Source organism: Drosophila montana, unplaced genomic scaffold, assembly GCF_035044405.1.
Source record: "Drosophila montana isolate Dmon_TW-CO22-7 unplaced genomic scaffold, ASM3504440v1 contig_428_1, whole genome shotgun sequence".
Lineage (NCBI taxonomy): Eukaryota > Metazoa > Arthropoda > Insecta > Diptera > Drosophilidae > Drosophila > Drosophila montana.
This window is the reverse complement of record NW_026998764.1, coordinates 1-15213: the sequence shown is the minus strand read 5'-3', so window position 1 is coordinate 15213 and position 15213 is coordinate 1. Positions and strand designations below refer to the sequence as shown.

The following is a 15213-nucleotide window of genomic DNA, read 5'->3' as shown; positions in this document are numbered from 1 at the left end:
TTTTGAGAATATACAAATATTCTTTATTTTATTCTACAATAAGATGTACTTTCGATTTTATTAAGATCGGTTAAGAAACATGAAAGTTATGTGCAAATTCCAAGAATTTCTTTATACATGTACACATACACACATTCATGCGCGTCTGCTTTGAATTCTATCAACAGCATTGCAATTGCGATTGTATTGTTTTCTGTGATGCTATTTTAATTGGTTTTTTTCTCATTAAAGCTCAGTTATTGGTGTGGCCCTTAAGTAGAGGTAGCGGTAAGTGGTGTGGTTAGTTGCGAGTTCGAACCCTGCCAAGGGAATAATTTTTTGTTTTTATTTTCATTTTTTTTATTACTACTGAATCAGACTAGCGCGTAGCGCGAGCTGCATTTGGTGTTGGAAGAAGAGGGTTCAGGGTATCCCCTAGTCGGGAGCTCCCGACTAGAACCTCTTACTTGTTTTACTTTGTTGATCGCTACTTTGAAGCCGCTGTCCGCTTTGCATTTCGTGTAATTCAGGCATGTTTGCATCTGCTTGTGTTTAACAATGTTTATTAAGTTCAATACATTCGTTTATTTAATGGTTATAGTAATATTTAAGTCGTTGTAGTAAGTCTATTGGTTAAATATATTTTTGATTCTCAAAATAACTGATCTGCTTATGCTACTTAGGCTAATAGTTGAATTGAATTGAGTTGCAAAGTAAATGTATACATAATTATATATCGTGTGTATGGAAATTCTGAAGGAGAATGTCAGTGAAAAAGAAGAAAAAATATCACTTGATTTCGGATGGATCCGTTCTTAACATTACGCCCAGCTATGAAACATGGTTTCGAAGTTAGGCAATATAGCGATCTTTGTGATTGGACGCGTTGCCTCTCCAGTGGGCGTTTTAAGTTTAACTGCACGAACAAAGCCATCACGTCCAGGCTATGTATCGATGACCCTTGCTCCATGACCCTTGCTCCGCAGATCCATGCTGCGGGGGGTGTGTGCGACTCCTTAACACAACATCTCCAGGGGATACGTTTGGGTATTTTGCATTCCATTTATGACGCTGTTGTAAAGTGGTCAGATACTCCAAATGCCATCGTTTCCAAAAGCATTGCAGCATGGCCTAAGATTACTGCCAGTAATCCAATCTGTTTGCCGGGACTTGTTCTAGATACCCTTCAGGAACCATAGTGTAGGGTCGTCCAATCAGAAGGTGAGCAGGTGGCAAGTATGTCAAGTCGGTGTCCGGTGTTGTATACAGTGGGCGAGAATTGGTAACGGCTTCGATTTGTGCCAACAGAGTGCGCATTTGTTCAAATGTGAGAGTAGCATTACCGAGACGCGATGAAGATGCAACTTCTTGCCACCCCAGTGTGGTGCATGTGGCGGAATGAAGTTGCACTTGATTCCCTCGTTGGCCATTGTCTGAGAAATGATAGTGTTGTGGTCTGCGATGTTAGCAACTCTTCCATTTTATTCAACGCTCTCCTTGCGCCGACACAGTTTTGTCCGTTGTCGCCGTGGATAAGCCAAGAATTATTGAGCTGTATGATGGCGTTGTCTGAAACATTTCAAACAGTTGTGAGTAATCTTCCGTATTAGGTTTCGTGCGTCCAATCTACAGTATCGCTGTCTAACGATGACGAAAAATGCTGAAACTCCTCGGGGCAGATGCATATAGTGTCGTGTTCTAAGATAAGTTTCCTGACACGATGCTTCGTCGGAAAGATGATCGGGTGCTTGGCACAGAAGGACAGTCCCGAGATACTTAAGCGTCCACCCAAGCGAGGTCCAAAATCATCAATGATTGGCGAGAGAGTGTGCAGTTTTTGAATCATTCCTAAGCGGTTACTTGTTGATGAGCAGTTGATGCTCATGCTTAAATGCTGCTTCGTTTAATTCTTCAAGAGTCAATGCGCCTAAGTTGAGCTTGCGTCTGCGGATCTGCAGATCTGCGGCTAGCATGCCTCGGGATGCGCAATCTGCTGGGTTTTCCTTGGTGCTAACGTGAGCGGTGAGTTTTTAATTGGGATGGTATATTGGATATCCAAGCCAAAACAACGGTTGGATCGCACCACGCGTGTACATTGATATTGATGTTCTTCAGTGCAGGATTGATCAAAGCGACCAGTCGACTCAGCAGCAGCGCTCCATAGAGTTCAAAGCGCGGAAAAGATGGTTGCTTGAGTGGTGCAAGTAACGTAACCTCCACATGACCATGTGGGTGTGTAATCCAACTGTAAACAACAGCGGCGTAAGCTTTGATTGATGCATCTGAGAATGCATGCAGTTTCATAGTGCCCGAAGAGTATCCAACATATCGAGGCACCGTGAGTTTCTTCAATGCAATGATATCCATGCGATATTTTTGCCGTGGCGCCGCCAAGTTCGGCGGCAACTGAGAATCCCAATCCAAGCCATAGATCTTAAAATAAAATCTTGAACTGAACGACAACAGGGGCCAACAGACAAAGCGCATCTAAAATGAGAGAGACGTCAGAGGGTACTTGTCGTTTTGTGCTGTCTGCTTGTTTGCTCAAATTCACGTTGTTTCCCAGAGTGTCAGTTGCTAGATTCCAGTAAATTCCAAGCACCTTTGCTGTAAAATCTTGTGTTGTGTGGAGAACATTTGCATGGCGCTGCTTCCATGGTGTCAATGTGTTTGCTGTTTGAAACCCATTTTCCCAATTCGAGCTGTGCTTGTGGCATAAGTTTAACGAGGTCACCTCGGCGCTGGAGAAGCTCAACTTCAGTTGATGCTCCTGCCAGGACATCATCAACTTAAAAGTCATCTACGGGATCCTTGATTCATGTGGATATTCCTGCTCGTAATCCTGAGCCAGTTGCTCCAGCACTCAGACCGCTAAAAACGGAGCGCTGGCCGTACCATAGGTGACGGTACATAACATAATGTTTCAGTGGCTCAGATAGATGCTCTCTTCATAAGATTCGTTGATAGTTGCGGTGATCTTCATTGACCCAAATCTGGCAAAATATTTTTACTATGTCAGCCGAAAATATAAAACGATGTATCCAAAAGCGTAAACACACATAGAACAAGTTGCTCTGAATGCTTGGTCCAACATGTAGTGCCTCGTTTAGGGCATGGCCGTCATGATCTTGAAAGGATCCATCAAACACTACTCTTAGCTTCTGTCCCAAAAACGGGTGATGTGGCATGTAGAAAGCTCGACCCTGGTGTGTATGTATCTCGTCTGGTTTGAGTTCTCGCATGGGGCCTAAACTCTCATCGTCATGCATGGTTGCAGGTTTGTATCTTTGAGTAGTCGACGTTCTACAGCTTCAAACCGTGTTGTTGCTCCTTGTTGGGTGTTTGCAAAGGTAGTATCCGCTATTTTGAAAGGAAGCTTGACGATATTCTTCCCCTTGGAATCTCTTGAGTGTGTTTCACGAAAATGCTCCTCCACCTTCAAATCCTCGGCATCTGGTGGCAGCCCAGCATTGGTGTCCTGCGCCTCTCAGAATCTTTGGAATGAGGCGTTAATGTCAAAGTAGTAAGCAGTGAAGTAGCAGCTGCTATGCACGAGATGGTAATGGCAGTGATCACCCATCCAAATACCTTCGAAATTGCAATTACATTGCCATCGCTTTCTAGCAACTTCTCGCCAGTAATTACAGCCCACATATAGTCTGTGCCTGATAGAATGTCTATTGGAGATGTAGAGTTGAACATCGGAACTGCAAGCGCAATATCATTAAAAATCTCCAGTGCAGATGTATCGATCTTATCCCTTGTCAATTGTGATGTGATTTTCCCCTAGAGGTGCACCTGAGCGTCAAGAGAGTCGTCTGACAATCGTGATTTCAAGTAAAGCTTACTAAACCCCCGGTTGGTTTCAGCCCTTACCGATGTAATTCCCGAAACTAAGATTCGAGATGGAGAACGTGCAATGCCCCGTGCGTGGATGCTGCGTTCTGATACGTTCTGATCCACTATCCAATAGCACACGACCAGCTGTGTATGCACCGTGTGCGTTGCGTACGTTTACCCACTCGATAGGTAAAGTGCCTTTATTTCGCCCTTGTAACGAAATACATGTTGCGCATGGTGCTTGTGGTATGTGGCTCTTTTCCACGAGTGATATCTTTTGCTCCTGACCTTCGTCAGCAGCAGCGTCGATTGGTTGACATTGGTTCGCATAAGTCTGTAACGATGAAACTTCTGCGTGTATTAGAGTGTGGTGCCGGCCGCGGAAATTTTTACAATAATAATTTGCTGCACATTTCGTTGACATATGACCGGGCTGTAGGCAATTGAAACATAATAATTTGCCTTTGACGAAAGCGCGTTGTTGGTCAACAGACATATTGGGAAATTGCGAGCAGCCGAATGGCAAATGTTTAGTTCAACATTTTACACACGCACCTTGCTTAGTGGCCACAAAGTTGCGTGTCGCTTTCTTCGTTTTGTCATTGTTGTCACATGCAGCAACTTCCACTTCTAAAGTTCTAAAGTTCCTTTGGCTCGAGGAATTGAAACAGATCATCTATTGTTGGAGACATGGTATCTTGAATGATCTCCACCCATTTGCGTCTTGACTCTGGATCTATTTTTACAAGCAGTATATACGTTATCCAGCATGTGCGTCCTGTTTGCCCAATTGTATCTAGTCCGCGTACAATTTCGTTTGCATCATCTGTTACCTTCCGAAACATTGCTACACTGGAATTCTTCGTGTGGGGCAATTCCACGAAGGCCTCCAGCAAGGAGTTAACATGACGTGCTCGGTTATATCGTTCAGCCAGGCGTTACCATGCAGTATCATATGCCCCGTCTGTAATTGGCAAAAGAAGTATCAAATTTGCTGATTCATTAGTAAAAATTTTTTCGCAAATGTTGTTTATTGGGGTTTCAAACAAGACCTTAAATGCTGGGCATTCCTTGTAATCGCCACCTAAAGATTTGATCTGCAACTTTGGCAACTCTTATTCTCGTAAAGGTATCGCAGGTGCGGCGTGCGAAGTTGTGGTTGTTGCCGCACTCGGAAATTGCGCGAAGAATTCTTGTTATTTTTGTACCAATTGTGAAATTACTTGTTTGTTTGCCATTGCATTCCGCTCAGCAACCTTCATTGTTGTTTCTGATACCGTATTTTCTGTATTGCGTGCCCGCTTTAGTGAAAGCAGGAGCGCCAGAGTCTTCAAGTACTTGTTCTCATATACTTCATTTTCGTTGACGGGGTCGGCATACCCTTTAATTGTATCATACAGACACATGTTATCGCCAATCCGCTCGGACTCGATCCAAACGGCGTTGAGCCTCGTACGCATCGCCTTCACGGCGTCATAACCGCATCCAGATGGGGGATGCTCAGCATAATGAAGCAAGCGTTTAGGACTTTAATCTGCTCCTGGTTTGTGCGTGCTGTTTAAGTTGCTCCATTATGAACTACTTATCTTCAGAGTAATAGATTATGGCAGATCCGGCTCGAAGGACCAAAACGTACGCCATGGGCGCTTCCCTAATGATCTGCCGTCAATTTACTACTACTCTTATGCAAACCAAATTTATGCGATTTGTGATAAAAAGAGATGAACCTAATAGTTGAATTGAATTGAATTTCACAATTTTGCGCAGATAATGTTGCAAAGTATATGTATACATAATTATCTACCATGCTGAGCAAGAATGCCAATGAAAAAGAAGAAGAAAATTATAGTTTGATTTTGAACGGATCCGTTCCTCAACGCTGAGCATTTTCAAGAAAGCGTTTCCTAAAGTGGGAGCAAAGTCAATTTTTGGTGTTTAAGGTGAACGGTCGAGCTCGCGGAAAACAATTATAACCCAAAACTCGAGTGCGCGCCCAAACGGCCAAAGCGGCTTTTGCAACTCTGCATAAAGAATGCAAAGCACTAATAATTTAACAAAAACGACAAAAATTGAAAAAAAAACTAATTGCTGACACAGCGATTTGTTTTAGGTGGATCGAAACAAAATCAAACACAAAAAAAGGTGGTCACAAATTGAGCAAGTCGGCTGCGTTGCCGTGCTGACATGCACCAATCCAGCGGCAACGCCAATAGAGCATCCATGCCAGTGAGTGCTGACAACAGCAATGCACCCACAATTAATAACAAGGGGCCGTCTCGAACGAATGAGGTAGGCCAACTAAATGCTGACACCGCTACGCCGCCGAGCACCTCAATGCTTAACAGCCGCTCAGCACCATTTGCTAATAAATTCTCCGCGCTGATGTCTGGAAGAAGTACTTCAGTTTCCCCTTCCTACCCTCTAATGGAATCCGAAAACCCCGGCAGCAGCCCACATGCTGGAGCTAGTGCAAATAGAGACGTTGACGCCCTAGTGCGTATAATAGATATCATCAAACCCAATTCGCACGCCGCAGACGTGGCTCGAATGATTCAAGCACAGGCGGAAAAAATAAATGATAAGCGCAAAGTCTCAGACAGCAGGACCCCACCTGCCGCGCGGCGAAAACTGAACAAAACTGACACCAGTCCAGATGGCACTCATGCTTCCAATAGATATGCACGCTTGGCCCCACCCGATTACGTCGAAGACATGGATACTGACGAATCTGAGGCCGAGCAAGAAGAGAACTTGCTTGCCTCAGCACCAGCTCCTCCGTGCCCGAAATAAGGGCCAACAACAATGTCCCCACTGGAGGAAAGAAGCCACCCCCCATCGTCGCAAATCGCATCGACGATATCAACGACGTGTGGCTCCTACTATCCGAAGTAGCGGATAACTTGACCATCAAATCCAACCTAGGTAGGACTATGCGACTCCTAGCCAATGATGTGCCCACATACAGGACCATCATACAGATACTGGATGAACACAAAATTGAGTTATACTCATACCAGCTGCAGGAGGAGAAGCCCTACCGCATAGTAATCAAAGGCCTCCACCACTGCACACTCAACCGAGAACTCATCGATGACCTGCGGACCCAGGGCCATACCGTTCTCCACGTGCACAATCCGAGCAGCAAAGCTACCAAGGAGTCCATGAACATCCACTTCATCAACTTGCAGAGCTGGAGGCCCTAGTACAAAAACACGCAATCGGAATAATTCTGCTGTCAGAAACTAGAACCAACGGTCCAACTTTTCCTAAAATCTTTGGCTTCGAGGCATACCCTGTACACTGGACTCAAAATCGCTCAGCTAGCGGTGGCTGCGCTGTCCTCGTCCGGAGTAACTCGGTTCATTCCCGCAATTGAGTATTACTAACCGTGTTTACCAATACTCGACTGTGAAAGTTTCCACTGATGCTGGTAACGTGGACTTTGGAGCAGTCTTTTGCAGACCAAATGAGCAGTCGTCGACTGACGACTTCAACGTCATACTTAACTCGGCTGGAAGCAGATATCTGGTGGGAGGCGACTGGAATGCACATCACTGGCTGTGGGGCGCAAATAACAGCAATGCGCGCGGCCTTCAACTAGCTAGCAGCTTAGCGCATCGTCAAGCGAAAGTACTGGCCACAGGCTCTCCCACAAGATACCCGTACGGCAGCAGAGGCACTCCGTCTTGTATAGACTTCGCCATCTACCTGGGGATCCCTGACCAGTGCCTCTCAATCGCTGACGATTGGGATCTCCCCAGCGACCACCTGGCCCTGATAGTTACTGTGGAGAGCAGGGCCAGGGTGGTTAGCGCAATACCGAGGCTGATCAACGCACGCACTGATCTCGGTGTCTTCCAGAGACAGATGAGTGAAAGTATTCACCTCAACACCGAAATCTGCACTGGACGGGATGTAGAGGACGCCATCGAGCTGCTTAACGCAAAGATTCGCGCAGCAGCAGCCGAAGCCACACCCCACCAGTTGCCAGGCGACTGGACAATGCTGGCAACGGGCTGCCCGCAGACATAGCCAACCTGCTCAGGATCAAAAGGCGGAGCAGACGCAGGTTCCAGACGACACAGCATCGGTGGGACAAGGCGAAGTGGCGAAGAGCGGAGCGGCAACTCAAGGAGGCCCTTCGCAGACACAAAGACGCATCCTTCTCTAGAAGGTTGGAGAGCATGGACTATACCCATGACTCAGGATACTCGCTCTGGCAAGCAACTAAAAACCTGAATCGCCAACCCTGGAGAACCGTTCCCCTTCTTCGCCACAATGGTAAATACTGCCTTACAGACGAAGAGCAAGCTGATAACTTCGCCAGCCACCTGGAGGAACGGTTTACACCTTTCGATCTGCCCTCCCCAGAAGAGCTCGATGAAACAACCCGAGCGTTGGAGACACCGCTACAGATGTCACCACCTATCGGCGTGGAGGAGGTGATCAACGTCGTCAAAGTCCTTCCCAGGGCTAAAGCACCGGGCCATGATGAAATATGCCACACTATTCTGAAGGCCCTACCAATGCGCGCGCTCCTTTTTATAACGTTGATCTTCAACGCCATATTAAGGACGCAACACTTCCCTGCCCAGTGGAAGTTAGCGAGGATCCATATGATCCATAAATCGGGCAAGCCGGAATATGACCCTGAATCATATCGGCCGATCAGTGTCCTGCCTTCCTTGTCGAAGGTCTGGGAACGCTGATTGTCACCCGACTTTCAAGGCTTATGGATCACATGGCCATCCTTCCTGATCACCAATTTGGATTCAGGGGAGGGCATGGCGCTGTTGAACAGGTTCACAGAGTGATTAACCATATTCTTAAGGCTTACGACGACAAAGACTACTGCTATGGAGTCTTTGTAGACGTTAAGCAGGCCTTCGACCGAGTCTGGATTGATGGATTGCTCCAGAAAATCAAGATGAGTCTTCCCGCCCCCTTCTTTCTACTTCTGCGCTCTTATCTAATGAAGCGAAAGTTCGAAGTCAAAGTTAGAGCAGCAATCTCTCCTGCCCGCAAAATGAAGGCGGGTGTCGCCCAAGGCAGTGTACTGGGCCCCTTTCTCTACAACTTGTACACGGCAGACATCCCCACTCCGGATGAACTACACGAGTTTGCCACCCCAGGCAAATACTTGATGGCCACATTTGCCGATGACGTGGCAATATTTTACTCCGCCCACTGCGAGTATGAAGCCACTGACGGTGCCCAGGTATTCAGGTTTGGGGCATTGCATCTCGGACAAATCGAAGACGGATTCAGACACGTACCACTGGTACGTCAGAAATTCTACCTTGCACAGAGACCTCAAAATGGAGACCATAGACAGCCAAGTCGGAGCATTCGCCATCCGGTACAACGAACGCTTGCAGCGAAACTGCAGCCGGGTAGCAAGAGACCTCGCTGGGAGGTGTGTAGTCAGGAGGCTGAAGAGAAAGCCGTTCAAGGACCTACTCCAACCACGACATAGAAGACGCCCCAGAGTCCCCCGACTACCTACGTGACGATGCAGCCTTACTCAAAAAAACCGCCTTTGACGTTTGTCCACGATAAAGCCTGAGGACTCAACCAGGCTTGGCGTAATATCACTTAAGCCAACTGTGTTGTAATAAAAATGTATGCTATTCTTGATGCAATACAATAAACAAAAAAAAAAAAAAAAATAAAGTGGGAGCTAAGGGAAGAAGAATCAAATCTGCAGGAACCGACGTGCGTGGTAGAAAGGTATAATGGTTTTGTTAAAAATTGTATATGGGTTTTGTGAAAGTGTATGTTACTGGCAGAAGGAGTCATCTCCGACCCGTACAAAGCTCCGTTGGGTTGTAGTAGAAGAACGATCAGGATATTTCTTAGTTGGGCACTCCCCTCTAGAGCACTACTACTTGTTTTCGTACCCTGAACCCATTAAAAATGGGTAAATCAATAGACCAACTTGTATTGCCCCCCAATTCAAGCCAGAATTTTAATGCAATTGACTTTTTGAGAATATACAATATTCTATAGTACAACAAGATCTACTATTGAAAATTTCATCAAGATCGGTAAAGAAACACAGTAGTTATAAGAGAAAATGTGTTTTGGCTTTCCTCGTATCAGCGGCAGTAAGCGGAAATTCCAAGAATTTCTGTATACATGTAAACACACATTCATGCGCCTCTTCTTTGAATTCTATCGACAGCATTGAAATTGCGATTGCATTGTTTTCTGTGCTGCTATTTTAATCCGTCACTTTCTCGCTAAAAGTCAATTGTTGGTGTGGCTGTTGAGTAGAGGCAGTTGCAAATAGTGCGGTCACTTTCGAGTTCGATTCCTATCGAGAAAACTATTTTTCTTTCTGATTTATTTTTAGTACTGCTGAGGCAAACGAGTACGTAGCGCGAGCTTCATTTGGTGTTGGTAAAAGAGGGTTCAGGGTATTCCCTAGTCGGGAGCTCCCGACTTGAGCCTATTACATGTTTTTTTTTTCTCAATTTAATTGATTCATTAAAAGGTTCTTAAAGTTTTTATTGATTTTTTTAATAACGGTCTGCTTTGCTTATTGTAAATATAACACCGGCCTCAAAATCGTTTTTTTGCAATAATTGAAATGTGGGTGGAGGTATCGAAAAATGGATAAGCTCGTTCTACAGATGGACAGATGTATAGAAAGACTTGATCCCCTCAACTTGTCGTCCTGATCAAGAATATTATGATTCATTGCATCGGTGGTGCTTCCTTCTGCTATGACATACGTTCAGAAAAAAGCCCTATAACCTTTTAATCCACTCTCAATGGGTTAACGGTAAAAAAATTAAGAAAGTAAGAATGAAATGAAATAAATTTATACAATAAGAGCAAATCCCGACATTCCTACTTTTAAATATTGCCTACTTGAGAACGGTTTTTTTTCTAAATATTAGGTAACTCTCTAAATGAACGTTGAATACGTTTAATGAGTGCATACAATAAGAAATTAATATTTTTGTACCATGATTAAAGACATATTTAACGCTGCAATATTTTATAGGGACGGGATCATAGCTGGATCTTTTAGAATTAGAGACGGCAGCGGGCAAGCCAGAAAAGCGGACAAGCCTCAAATTCTGTTGATGCTTAACACAATAAATTCTTGTGGTTACCTATCAAAATTTTAATTTTAATCTAAGCTCTCCAACCTTTATATCAATTTTCTTGTTTAGATTTTGATATTATCTCTATTACTAAGACTTGTATTATCTATTCTTCTGCTGCGTTGAGCTGATTAAGCCTTCCCTCTTAGAGATTGAGTTCGTAGTTTCAAAAGTCAATTCTGCAGGAAGTAACTTTTGTAAAATACGAGCATTGTACATTTTTTCACCATCGATTATATTTTTTCATAAGCTACCGAGTGAACGAGAAAAATATCATTAAATATTTCGACCGAAGCTTGCGATGTGGTTACAATTCTATTTACCATGGGCTGTTACATGTTTATTTATATGTTCGTATATTCCCCCACTGTCCGGTTTTATCTAAGATATCTTTTTGCTTTTCATTTCATCTCCTCTCCACGTTCTAAAAATTACCTCTTGGTCGTTCTTATCCACTCCTACTGAGTTGGTTAATTGGTTTTTAATTCGAATGAAGTCAACCTTATGGTTGCCTTCTATAAGTTTAAAGGCAGGCTTCATGTGACAGTGTTGGACGCCCTGAAGGCCCCTTTTATCTTACTTGAACCTGGTCATTGGTCTACCTACCCGTGTACCTATAAAGAAAACGATATCAGCCGATCGAATCTATTGTTTTCGTAGGGCTGCTTTTTTGAGCTTAACGTTCTTATTCTGCAAGTTGATTGTAGCCAATTGTATGACATTCAATTTTTTTATGATTTTCTAAAGTCGATTTTTGATGTTTGTGCTCCCTCTTTCTTACGAAGATTAAGATATGTCATAAAAAAATTAAGAAATCATCAGATTACCTATACAGTTGGCTCTCTTAATTTCAAAGTAATATAATAATTATAATAAATTATAACGAATGAAGTGTGCAAATATAAGCGCATATGCTGATCCGGAAGTGTATCTGCCTGTGAAATATGATATTCTGTTGAATAGTTTATCATTCTTCTTCATAGAAAGACAGTTATATGAGGTCGACAACTTGATTAAATTATTCTATTATTTCAGCATTTTAGCAAGTGCTTGTGAGGCTTAGATCTGTAACTACTAACCTCCTTGGCCCTACTTTTCTAGTAATTGAAGGGTTAAAGAAAAAAAATGTAGATTGACGCAATCTATACTAGTTTAGGTAAGGTAACCATTCCTTCATATTTCACGAGACTTCTCGTTGCTGTTAATCTTCTGTATAGGATTTCTGGATATCTGAGTAACAGAACCCGAAAGGTTCTTTTTGGAAATTTAAATAAAAAAAAATAATTTTCACGTGCAAGAAGGTCTGGCATTCAGTAATTCCTACAATAAAGTTGTATTAAAAAAGCAGTGCTGATATCACTCTTCTTTCTTTAGTGTGGTAAATGTGGTAAACGACACTAAAGCTCTGGCATTGCAATTTACTTTTTAAAAACTGCTTTTCGCAGATGGGATTTAGATATTAAAGGCGTACTCTAATATTGACCGGACAAAGGGTGAGTATGAGAACTGTCTCGTGAACGGGCCCTTAAACTGGGTAGATTTGCGTCTAGCAAACCCAAACATCGCATGGGCCTTAGGCATAATATAGTTGATATGCCGAACGAATATGAATTTAAAATCGAAAATTACGTTTAAAGCTTCAGATTTACAAGAAAGTTCTTGTCCATTAATGGTGTGGGATGAAAGAAAGGCATAGAAATGCTAAATGTGATATGATAGCATTTTGCTAAGTTCATTGGTAGCTGGTTAAGTCTTCACCATTCACATAAGCTGTATATGTCAAATAACACGTCCGAGAGCTATATGTATATGTCAAATAACACGTCCGAAAGCTGATGTTAGATTGATTTAGAGATTGATCCACAGAGAATATGCTTAGTTGTTTCGCCTACATTCTTCGTCAGGGAAAGAAGCACATTTTGGGAAGCTGATATTTGACTGTGTGTTCTCAGTCAGATAGCAGTATTTAGTTGTCTCTTCAAACAATTTTTGTTCCGCTAGCTTATAAGCGGAAGATCACAGGGCGGTTTTGTCATCAGAGTCCCTTGCTAGTTTACCAGAGGTTTTGTGATTCCCTGACAAATGGGATTCCACGAAAGCTCTCTGTACCAATTCAAATGGAACCTGCTCCAATCCATATAGGTGTTACCTTTTCGTAGGTCGAATACTACTGGAGAGAGTACTAACGGTCTACTACAATTTCGAGGTTTTCTTTTGTGAGAAGAGAGCCTGAATTGGCTATCCGTAAAGATACAAATGGTGGATCCTCTTAGAGATTTTTCAATCGCTGTTCTAAAACAAACTTTCAGATTGGAATATGTTAGTAACCGGCCAGTTACTAAAGCAGGTAAGCAATGGCGATGACAACCTTTTTTTTGACTGTTGGCAGAACTTGACGAGTTGCTGGACTTCAACCGAGGCAAGTCGTGGGAGTCGCCTGCAAAGTACTTCGTGACAGCTCGGATGACCGAAGCCACTTAGTCCCTAGAAATAAAGTTGGTTAGTGGGAAATGTTTCGTATTGCTCACCATGAAAATAGCAGACCGAAATGCTCAACCAAATCGAACTTATAACACATGAATTCCAACCTCATTCAAGGCCACCTATTAACATGGTTCTCCGATCAGCCATGTCAGAATGGTCCTCGAATTAGACCCTACATAGGGTATTCGGAATGTTTTTGGCGCGACGCAGACTCTCTCGCTGTACCCAATTGGTGCCCAACCTTCGACGAGCAAGAGTTGTTGCCCTGTTAGGGTGATCATTTAAATGACTAGCAAGTTTATTTAGATAAGTTGTCAGATTAATATGCAGCTGTGTATGACGTGGTGCAGCGGCGTTGCCTTGCCGTAATCCTACGCAACCACCGTACGGGGATCGTTTGCGAGAATGCGGGTATTTCCTGACTGCAGAGCTAGCTCCGCTGTCATTGTAAACGATTTCAGCATTGAAAGCACTTAGGGAATTTAACTGATTGGGGTTGGCATTAACGGCAGATTTGGCAGCATATTTGCCTACTGTTCGGGGATTCCTTCAAGCCGCACATTGTGTATTTGGATGCATTGCCACTTAACCCACTGTTTAAAGTTAAAGCTGAGAGTATCCTGGCAGCCCCTCAGCGAGTTTCGTAATGTTTGTGGTCAAACACCCAACATTCGGTGGAGCAATTGCTCGACGTCGAGTTCCGTTATACAACCGGCTGCCGTGATCCAAAGATCGATCAAGGTAATAAAGAGGCCTCCCGCCAAACCAAAGTGGGTAACACAAACAAACAATATTGTCATTAATTGATGCCTTCAGAATGGGGGTTCCAAAACTTTGTTAATTTATCCTTTATTAGATAGCGTAAAATTAAGTCTTTGTTGGAGGAGCTCACGTTATTTTTTGATATCCATCCGTCGGCTTATAAATTAACGAAAAGATAAATAACCTGGAACTGTGGATAATATTAGAGAGTCTACATACCAAATTTTGTGCCGCTAGTCTTTCTCAACTCTGAGATACGCGTAAAGGCAAGATGTCAACATCAATTTTGATGAATTTCAAGGAATCGTTCAAAATTTCAAGTTCCTAGCTCTTATAGATTTTTATATCGACATTCGCGCTCAGACAGAATGACGTTCAGACGGAATTAGAGGGATTGACTCCGTTAATACTGCAGACGAAGAATATTTACACTTTGTGGTGTTAGAGATGCTGCCTTCTGTGTATTACATTTGCACATAAGCAAAGAAACCTTTTGCCATTTTTCAAACGAGTTCAGGATTAAAAAACAAATTCTACTGATTCATGCATAGCTGACTAAACCGTTTATTTATTGCCTTTCCGAACTCTCAATGTTTATTCCCAGCTTACACTGTCAATTTACACAGCTTGTGCGAACCCCTGCAGTAAACTAGCTAAGTTTACTGCTGGTACCCACGCTTTGTATACTCACACAGATATAACATTAATTACACTTTACAGTAATCGCACTAGCTATGTTTAGTGCTTGTAGCTACGCTTTGTATACTCAGCCCGATATAACTTTAATTAAACTGACAGCTATCGCAATTTATTGTTTTGCCAATTTTTTTTTGAGCCTAATGCGACGAATATCAAACATTATCTGGACAAAAATACATGGCATGATCAATTGCTGTTGATGCTGACCAAGAATACATATTTGTATACATTATGTGGACGGAGATGCTTTCTTCTGTTACATACATTTCAGCAAAACCCTTTATACCTTAATATTCTACTTTTTACCTTGTGGCTGACGTAAAATAACAATAGA

The 15213-nt window shown here is 43.1% G+C and overlaps 1 protein-coding gene across 1 annotated transcript in view; it reads left to right on the top strand.

Moving 5' to 3' along the window:
• LOC135439566 (uncharacterized) overlaps positions 1–8419 on the top strand; it is a gene marked incomplete at its 3' end in the record, with an annotated part of 63146 nt that extends 54727 nt beyond the window's left edge. The window contains exon 5 of the mRNA XM_064698309.1: positions 8119–8419. Coding sequence (XP_064554379.1) covers positions 8119–8419 — 301 coding nt within the window. The remainder of the gene's footprint in view (positions 1–8118) is intronic.
• Between the last annotated feature and the right edge of the window lie 6794 nt (positions 8420–15213).